Source organism: Bubalus kerabau, chromosome 3 (assembly GCF_029407905.1).
Source record: "Bubalus kerabau isolate K-KA32 ecotype Philippines breed swamp buffalo chromosome 3, PCC_UOA_SB_1v2, whole genome shotgun sequence".
In the NCBI taxonomy this organism is placed as follows: Eukaryota; Metazoa; Chordata; class Mammalia; order Artiodactyla; family Bovidae; genus Bubalus; species Bubalus kerabau.
Window position 1 is genome coordinate 39,011,535 of NC_073626.1, and position 9,612 is coordinate 39,021,146.

Consider the following 9,612-nt stretch of genomic DNA (forward strand, 5'->3'; position numbering starts at 1 on the left):
TGGGGCACGTGGGCTCAGTAGTTGGGGGTCCCAGGCTCTCGATCACAGGCTCAGTAGTTGTGTTACAAGGGCTTCATTGATCCGTGACACGTGGGATCATCCCAGACCAGGGATTGAACCCGTGTCTCCTGCGTTGGTAGGTGGATTCTTCACCACTGAGCCAGCAGAGGAGCCCTGGGCCCATTTTTCCAGTCCAGATGGTGCCAATGCAGTGTCAGCTGTCTTCCCACCCCAGCCTTGTTCCCAGGCTTGCATCCTTTGCAAATTAAACTGGTCAGCCATCTATGTCCTTGCTGTGCTGTGGATTAAAAGATTCAAGGGGCCTGGCCTTTGGCATGATGATGGAGACCTCGATCCAGACTGATAATGATCAGTACTTCTTGGGATTGTTTATCTGCCTTTATGTGGACCCGGATTAATCCCAGTCCCTCCCTGCAATTTCTCTGTCTTCTCCACACGAATATCTTTGCACCCATCTGTTCAGCTGCCTGGCTGCTATCTGGATTGACTGCATTCCACCGAACTTCAAGGCTTTGCAGTCTCTTTGGAGTGGGAGATGCACTTAGCTGAGCATGACTTGCTCTGGTGAACCTGTGCTAGCAGCTTCCAGTGCCCACCGCTTCCTCTTTGAATCTGCCAAGTGCTCTGCTGTCTCCAGAGAGGAGTCAGCGAGAGTTCAGTTTGGAGTTTCTAGAGTCCACCCTTCCCTTTTGTGTGAGAAGGAGGTGGGGAGGCGACTTCTGACATCTCTCCTGTTCCTCCGAGACTCCACGGGGTTGACCAGGGGTGGGGTTCCAATGCTGTGATTTCCCGGTCAGTGTCAACCGTCTCGGGCTGTGTTTCCTGAGGATGGTGCTGCTCTCATCACCCCCCACCCCCATAAGATGGGTATCTCAGATAGTAAAGACTGCAGCCAAAGGCAGCTGAGTGATCCTGCTTTCCTTGCCATCTGTTTACACCCCGGGCCCTGGGACATTTCATTCTCCTGCTTAGAATATAGATGTCATGGCTTAGGAAACCTTTTGAGTTGACCTACAACCGGATGGACCAGTTGGCCTCTTTCCTATCTGAACGTCCTGGCGTAAAGCGCCCAGCCAGCTCCGTGGCACCCTCTTTCTACTTTGCAGAGAAATGAGCAGGAAATAGCAGGGTGGGTGGGGAGGGGGTAGGCAGGGCAGCGAGCCATGTGGTTTGACAGCCTGTCAGATGAGCATGTCATCATGGAAAATTCTTGACAAAGTCTGCAGATCCACTTACACTGGCCTCTGCCGCTGCAAACGGCACACTCCTTCAGGACAACCCACCCTTCCCTCTTTTCTCATGCCATGGTTAGAACTCCAGTTTTTCTGTCTCCTTCCTACTCCCATGTTTGTCTCTGTCTTTCCTCGGTCCTAGGCTTGATTTCTAGGGGGAATCTGTCGCGTTCCTGGTTTCTGGGCTGGATGGTCCATCGCGGGCCTCTCCCTGGGGGCAGGGCCAGGACCCCAGGTCTTGGCACTTCCTTGGAGCCGCCTTGTGAGGTCCCGGCCCCCACTGATGGTGGGTGGAGTGAATGGAGGCAACCCTCAAGGATGGGGTGGAGGCCAGGTGGACAGGTTTGGCAGCTGTCTGTGTTCCTGGAATAGATAATAAAGGCCTCTCCCCGGGCCTCCCAGTGGACCTCCCCAGGCGACCTCTCACCTGCTCTCCAAAGTGGCCAGGAGCTTCTTGGGAACTGATATGATGGTTTTGAGTCAGCCTGAAAAGTACACACCACCTTGATGCCCAGGCCAGCTGATGGGTCCGCCCCTGGAAGATGGGTCCGCAAGCTTCTGAGCTGACCTTAGCCAGTGCCCTGACAATGAGGGGCGGGGTGTGAAGGGCCAATCCCGAAATCGCACACTTCTCTGGAGGTCCTTCTGTCTTTTCTATATCATGTCTGCCTTCTTTCAGGGGCATAAAGTCTGGCGCGGTTCTCAAAGTGTGGTCCTGGGGCCATAACATCAGCATCACCTGGAAACTTGTTAGAAAGGCACATTCTCTTGTCATCTTCCAGATCTACTGAATTCAGTTTACTGGGATTCATAGTCTTCCCAGCTGTGTGTCCTTGGGCAAATCACTTGACCTCTCTGATCCTGTATAAAATATTTCATCTCCTATAAATTGAAGACAATAATTGCCACTTTCTTATTGTGATGATTTAATAAGAATACTTATAAGGAGGTTCATAAAGTGTGACCTCCTCTCTGATCTTCACTGTATATCTCCTTTTAGATAGTATCTGATGCTGCAGGACAGGGTGTGGCCATCACAGGGAACCAGACCTTCAACAACTGGAACTGGCCCAACGCAATGATTTTTGCAGCCACAGTCATCACCACCATCGGTAAGCCTTCTGAGATCTTCAGGATACCCTCTGCCATGCCCCAGCTCTGGTCACATGACCTCGTCGGGGTTAAAATCGGGCCAGTTGCACGCTGTCCTTTTGACACACCCCTGGAGATTCAGTAAGTGCTTGGTGACTGGCCATGCGTGGGAGACTGTTTTCTTCCAGAAGTCCTGACCTGGGCTCTTGGAGTAGAAACGACACAGCAGAGCCAGAGCCACGCGGGAGGTCAAGCAGGTTTAGTCACTGCATAAGCCCCAGCCCCTGCTTTCTCACCGATCTGGGTGTCTGCTGTAGTTATCTATGACTGATAACCAACCTTCCCAGAAGTTAGAGGTTTAGAATATAACTTATTCCCTGGTGGCTCAGATAGTAAAGCATCTGCCTGCAATGATGGAAACCTGGGTTGGGATCCCTGGAGAAGGGAACGGAACGGCTCCCCACTCCAGTATTCTGGCCTGGAGAATTCTGTGGACAGAGAAGCCGGGCAGGCTACAGTCCATGCGGTCTCAGAGAGTCGGACACAATTGAGTGACTTTCACTTTCACTTTCTTGCAATGGTTCAATCCCTGGTCAGGGAAGATCCCACATGCCCTGGGGCAACTAAGCCCATGCACCACAACCACTGAGCCTGTGCTCCACAAAAAGAGAAACCATCGCGATGAGAAGCCTGCGCACCGCACCTAGAGAGTAGCCCCTGCTCTCCGCACTAGAGAAAGCCTGTGCACAGCAACAAAGACCCAGCACAGTCAAAAATAAAATAAATAATTTTTTTTAAAGAAAAGAAATGAATGGCCATCTTCGGAGACCATCTACTACAGTGCTTCTGGAGTGTCTACCCAGGGAAGCTATTGACTTGTGCCTTCTAATTTGCACAAGGGTGCCATGCAGACTAGGACAGGACTTACTAACAGTGGAGGCTTAGTCCACCTTCAGGGAGCTCCCAGGCTGATGGAGAAGGCGTAGCCCATACCATCATTTGCTGTGAATGATCAAGATCATAGCATGGTCAAGGAAAATTTCATTTCTTAGGTATTGATATTAGATCAGTGTCAAGTGATTTTTGAGAATGGGCTTTCCTCCAGCTGTGTGTGTGGGGGGGGTGGGTTGGAGGTGGGGGCCACCCTGAGTCTGGGTCCATCACCCTGCTGTGTCCCTGTTGGCGTCACTCTCTTCTTCTTCCTCAGGTTACGGCAACGTGGCCCCCAAGACTCCCGCCGGGCGCCTCTTCTGTGTCTTCTATGGCCTCTTTGGGGTGCCGCTCTGTCTGACGTGGATCAGTGCCCTGGGCAAGTTCTTTGGGGGACGTGCCAAGAGGTTGGGCCAGTTCCTCACCAAGAGAGGCGTGAGCCTGGTATGTCCCCATCCCTGGGTCCTGGGCAGAGATGGGGAGGACCCTGGCAAGTGACTGTGGTTGGGGTGGGAAGGATCCCTGGGTCCCGATACGGAAGTGTCGGGACAGATGGCAAGCGAGCTGTTTCAGAGCCCCCTGCCCTCCCAGGTGAGGCTGGGAACGTCACTAACCCCCCTCCTTCCCTGGGCAGTGAGCCTCCTCGCAGGCCCGGCGCCCAGCTGGCCTCCCTTATGGCTACCTCCCCGGCGCACTCTGGGTGCTCTGCTGGGTTTCCCCGGTCTCCCCACTGCACGTTGTCTGACTTGGTCTCCCTGCCCATCCCTCAGCGCAAGGCGCAGATCACGTGCACAGCCATCTTCATCCTATGGGGAGTGCTGGTCCACCTGGTGATCCCACCCTTCGTGTTCATGGTGACGGAGGAGTGGGACTACATCGAGGGCCTCTACTACTCCTTCATCACCATCTCCACCATCGGCTTTGGCGACTTCGTGGCCGGTGAGTCCTGCCCCTTGCCTCTGCCTCCCTGCCCCTTGCCTCTGCCTCCCTGCCCTCTCTTCCTCTGCTTCTCCTCCAGTTTCAGCTCAGCTGACCATGACCGGGGGCCCCGGTAGGCATCCAGTGTCCTGGGTCTTCATCCAGTGGGGTCCTGACCCGGCCCTGCTGCTTATAGGAGGAAACCAAGACAGAGAATCATTGCAGGCATTTTCCCTTTTCCTTTCTTGCATGTGTGCTGAGTTGCTTCAGTCTTATCTGACTCTGTGACCCTGTGGACTGTCGCCCGCCTGGCTCCCTCTGTCCATGGGATTCTCCAGGCAAGAATACTAGAATGGGTTGCCATGCTGTCCTCCAGGGGATCTTCCCAACCCAGGGATGGAACCCAAGTCTTATGTCTCCTGCACTGGCAGGCGGGTTCTTTACCACTAGCGCCACCTGGGAAGGCCCTTTCCTTTCTTAGAAGGTGGCTTTTCTCTCCTTCTCTCTTCGTGTTTTGTGTCTGGTCTCTTCCTCTCTTCTCCCCCGTCGTCTGAGCTTAGGGGCTTAGGTGCACTGTGGGCTAGAGACAGGACCTGTGGGCTGAGTTGGGGCTGCTCCACATCACAGCTGTCTCCTTCCATCACTCACAGGTGATGAGGGCGCTGTTGGAGACTTGACTCAGAGGCCAGAAACTTGGCTCTTGCCACAGGCAGCTTAAAAGACAAGAAAGACCTCCTCCCAAGCTGCCCCACTCCCTTTGGCCCAGACTCTCCCTCCCACCCGTCCCCTCCTTAATACAAGCAGCGATAAGATTCTTTGGCCCCTTTGTCAGCCACTTATGTCCTTGTGCCTGTGGGCTGCACATCTTGATTCTTAATCTTCCTGAAAAAGCCCCGTTCGCCTTTACTGAGCCCGTGTTTGCTTGCCCTTGCTTGCCCGGTGCCTGCTGCCCTGGCCGCTGACCCCTACCTCTGCCCCAGGACCTCTGATCTCTCCCCGCCCCCTTCCTTGGAAGCAGGGACAGGCCACTGCCCTCCCGCCCCATTGTAAATGGAGACTTGGAATGCTGGGACTGGGCGGCTGAGTGGGTGAGAGAAGCAAAGGAGGCCTGCACGCTGCACTGACACCAGCCGATCTGAGCCTGCTGCCCTGGGAGATAAATTTAGACGGAGGCACAATCCTGTCTTTGTCTGGCTGATGCAGCCCAGAGCAGGCTAAGGAGAAGCCTTTGCATTAGGGAAGCACAGAAAAATGTTTTAATTATACTTTCTTAGCTCCAGCAAGATGCCAGACCCCTGCCTCAGTTTCCCCATCTGTAAAATTGGTTAAAAAAAAAAAAAGGAATAGCGCCCACCAATCACAGGGTGTTAAACAATTAGATGAGTTGCTCTGCATGTGTGCAGAGGGTAGGGCCCTGGTTATCATCATAACCTGCTTATGACCAGAGCCCTAAGCAAGATCAACAGCACCTCCTGTCTGCTGGGGAGATAGCCCCTTGCCTTCAGACCCCCTCCAGTCTGATGAGGGGTTTATAGTCCTTGCCCTAAGGGAGCCCCACTCTAGAAATGGCCCCCTTCCTGCAGTTAACTTGTACAAGTTACTCCCAGTTTCAGGGTGGGAAGGGGGACATAGGATAGATAATAATATGGATCAACATGCCTGGAAATGTAAGGTGAGATCTCCACAATCCTGGAGGGTAGGGGAGTGGCCAGAGCTGTGCGGGGTAACCCGGGAGGGCTCCCTGGGGCAGGTGTCTGGAGCCTGGCCTCGAAGGAGAGGGCATGGAGAGGGCAGAGCCCTACAGGCCACAGGAGGAGGGTAGAAACAGGAAGCCAGGAGGCCAACCAGACATCAGCAGAAGGACAATCAAGACTGTCTAGAATATTCTTGCCAGGACCTGTGCTCTTGGACATCCCAGGCCGCTCCACCAGCCTCACTTATGCTAAATGAGTGAGTCCATGCCCAGCAGGAGGATGCCAGCTTCCCTCTCACTTAATTCCTATCTAGCTTTTTAATGGAACTGTAACACATACACCCAAAGAGTACACAAAACAGTGTTGTGAATCAGTGTGTTGGTGAATCATTGCAAGGCCAAGGTTCATGGCTTAGTTCCTGAGCTGGGTGCTGGCTTGTCTCCACCCTCCCCCCAAGCCCCTCCCCCTCGAACCTCCCGCACCCCAGGGAGCCACTCTCCTGACTTCCGACAGTGCAGGAAGGCCAGGCTGGGGTCCAGGACAGGCACACGGTGGCCAGGCCAAGGTCCTTCGGGGTGACAGGGTGTCAGCATCCCGCACAGGCATCCTTTCTTTATCCTGGCGTGTCCCCATCCCTGCTCTGTGTTCTCGAGCTGCGTCTGCTCTCGGGTGACACGGCTTTGGCCCCCTGTGTGTCTCTGGGTCCCCGCTGGCCCTCTCCTGATCCTCTGGGCTTCATGACCTGCCCGCAGGTGTGAACCCCAGCGCCAACTACCACGCCCTGTACCGCTACTTCGTGGAGCTCTGGATCTACCTGGGACTGGCCTGGCTGTCACTGTTTGTCAACTGGAAGGTGAGCATGTTTGTGGAGGTGCATAAGGCCATTAAGAAGCGGCGGCGGCGGCGAAAAGAGTCCTTCGAGAGCTCCCCACACTCCAGGAAGGCCCTGCAGGTGGCGAGCGGTGCGGCGTCCAAGGACGTCAACATCTTCAGCTTCCTGTCCAAAAAGGAGGAGACTTACAACGACCTCATCAAGCAGATCGGGAAGAAGGCCATGAAGACAGGTGGCGGTGGGGAGCGGGGCCCGGGGCCGGGGCCCCCCAGGGGTGGGCTGCCAGCCCTGCCTGCCTCCCTAACCCCCTTGGTGGTCTACTCCAAGAGCCAAGTGCCCAGCTTGGAAGAGGTGTCCCAGACGCTGCGGAGCAAAGGACACGTGTCGCGGCCCAGTGGAGAGGAGGCCAGGGCTGGACCCCCTGAGGAGGGCTCCCCCACCTCCGAGGTGTTCATTAACCAGCTGGACCGCATCAGCGAGGAGGGCGAGCCATGGGATGCCCAGGACTACCACCCACTGATCTTCCAGAATGCCGACATCACTTTTGCGAATGAGGAGGCTGGCCTGTTGGACGAGGACACCTCCAAGTCCTCGCTGGAGGACAACCTGGCCAGCGAGGAGAGGCCCCAGGAGGGGGCCACAGCCGAGGCGCCCCTGAACCTGGGCGAGTTCCCCTCCTCGGACGAGTCCACCTTCACCAGCACAGAGTCGGAGCTCTCCGTGCCTTACGAACAGCTGATGAACGAATACAATAAGGCAAAGTGCCCCGAAGGCACGTGAGGTGGGGCCGGCTCCCCACCCCGCTTCCAAGGCTTCTATTCTCAACCTAGGGCATCCTGCCATGGCTGGGACCCTGGCCCCTGGTGGGGGGCGCAGCCCTGGAACTGGGAGTGGGGGGCCAGGGGCCGCCCTCACCTTCATCCCCTGCAGCTAGATGCCACAGGTCAGACACGGCGCCCAGGACAGGCCTCTGTTCCCCAGCAGAATGGGTGCCCCGGTAGCGGGAGGCATCCGTCCCGAGCGTGGCTGACATATCTGATGGTTCACAGACACGTGGGCTGGCAGGGCCGCTCCCAGCAAGGCCTGCATCCGCGGGGGTCATCGTCCTATCGTTCGGTTAAGACTGTCACACGGCTCTCTTGGGTCGGGGGCCTTGGCCATGTGAATTCACCAGTATTAACGGGCTCCTGTGTGCCTGGCACTGAGACAGGCATTTCAGAGAGAGAGTGAGAGTGGTGTGAGAACCTGGGGTGGGGGGCTGGGCACTTTAGCACCTCGGGGCCCTGCCTGGGGTTCATGTTTAACCGTCCCCCAGTCCCACCTCGTCCGCCTGGCTGGCACCCCCTGCTGCAAACCTCAGGAGGGAAGAGTCTTTCTAGGGAAGGGGGTGGGGAGCTAACAAGGCAGATGCTGAAACACTCCTGATAATGGCAAGTCCCAAGCATGGCCCACGGTCCCACTTGTGGACTTAGTGGGATGGAGCCCAGCCCAGCGCCCCGTTCCCTCAGTCACCCTTCGGCCAAGCAACAGCAGGCAGCTGAAAGCAGCGAAAGAGAGGCTGGGGCTCCAGGAGTTGCAGAACTGGGCTTATTCTGCCCCGGCTCTTGCCCCGCCGGCTCCTCATTCCCTGTTCCCTGAGAAGAAGGGCCTCGCCTCTCCCCGGATCGCTCTTGGCTCGCAAGTGGGGAATGGCTAGATATGTGAATCCAGCTCCTCCCTCCAGCTGCTGTGTGTGTATGCATGCATGTGCGTGCATGTGTGTGTGAGAGAAAGAAAAGGATTTGCGATGGGGGGAGCAAAAAGATAATGTGAAACTGTATACAGACTGTTTTTGGTGAGGGACTGGCAGCATTCTTGGATTCTCCGAGATATGCACCCTAGGGCCAGCCGCCTCTGCCCTGCATGTTTCATTTTGTTCTTTTGTTAAATGAACTGCTGTTTTTTTAATACCTGACATCTCTTGTTGGCTTCAGAACCAGAGCAGGGAGGAAAGGTGAAAGAGTGGGGTCCCAAGGATCGGGATGTCTGGTGTTCGCTCTCCTACCCCTCAACCCAATCGGACCTTTCTCGGTGACCTCAGCCAAGGTCATGGTGTCAGAATAGGGAGAGGGCATCGGTCGCAGGCGACTGCATGCTGGGTGTCACCTGAACACCCCCTCTGCCCCTCAGGCCCCTCTCCAGTGGTGTGGGGCCAGAGAGGGCCGGAACCCCGCCCACCCGCAGCAGTGAAGGTGATGGGCGTGGGTATCCACACCCCACTCGGCCCCTCACCCAGGGGTGTGCTGGCCTGGCATTGGGGTGGGAAGGAGCGGCCTTCTGTCTTTCTGTGAAATGTTTTAACGAGTTCGTCTTAGTGTCCTGACCCCACTTGGCTGGGGTGTCACTGGCTGTCCTGGAATCACACACACTGTATGTACATACTGGAAATGATGTAAAATGTAATTTATTTTAACATTTTTACAATAAAATGTGAGATGGACAAGCCAGCCTGGTGTGTGCTGCGGGGACAAGGTGGGGGGCAGTCCGGGAGGGATCGGAACAGGGGGGACTAAGGGCAGCCTGGAGGTCAAGGGGAGAACTGGAGTAGTCAGGAAGGGAGCAAACTAATCAAAGAGGTGGGGAGGTGGAGAAGGGGCAGGCTACTTAAGATGTGGTCAGGGCAGGCCTCGTGGAGGAGGTGACAGCTGACAGGTCCAAATGAGGACGGGGAAGAGCCTCTCAGAAGGGGTCCAAGAACCAGGAAGGAGTCAGGAACCAGGGGAGAGGAATAGGGGGGATTGTGGCTGGCTGGTGTCGCCAGTCTGCCAGGCCCCGTTCTGCACACTTTACACAACAGTCCCATGAGGTAGGGATTACATCCCCATTTTACAGGCAAGGAAATGGGCCCAGGAGG

General features: G+C 55.9%; 1 protein-coding gene across 1 annotated transcript in view; it reads left to right on the plus strand.

Annotated features, from left to right (window-relative positions):
- The window catches only part of KCNK5 (potassium two pore domain channel subfamily K member 5), a 40,565-nt gene extending 31,373 nt beyond the window's left edge, over nucleotides 1-9,192 (plus strand). Inside the window, exons 2-5 of the mRNA XM_055571489.1 lie at nucleotides 2,254-2,365; nucleotides 3,553-3,719; nucleotides 4,046-4,214; nucleotides 6,640-9,192. Of these exons, the coding sequence (XP_055427464.1) occupies nucleotides 2,254-2,365; nucleotides 3,553-3,719; nucleotides 4,046-4,214; nucleotides 6,640-7,499 (1,308 nt within the window). The 3' untranslated portion in view covers nucleotides 7,500-9,192. The remainder of the gene's footprint in view (nucleotides 1-2,253; nucleotides 2,366-3,552; nucleotides 3,720-4,045; nucleotides 4,215-6,639) is intronic.
- The last annotated feature ends 420 nt before the right edge of the window (nucleotides 9,193-9,612 follow it).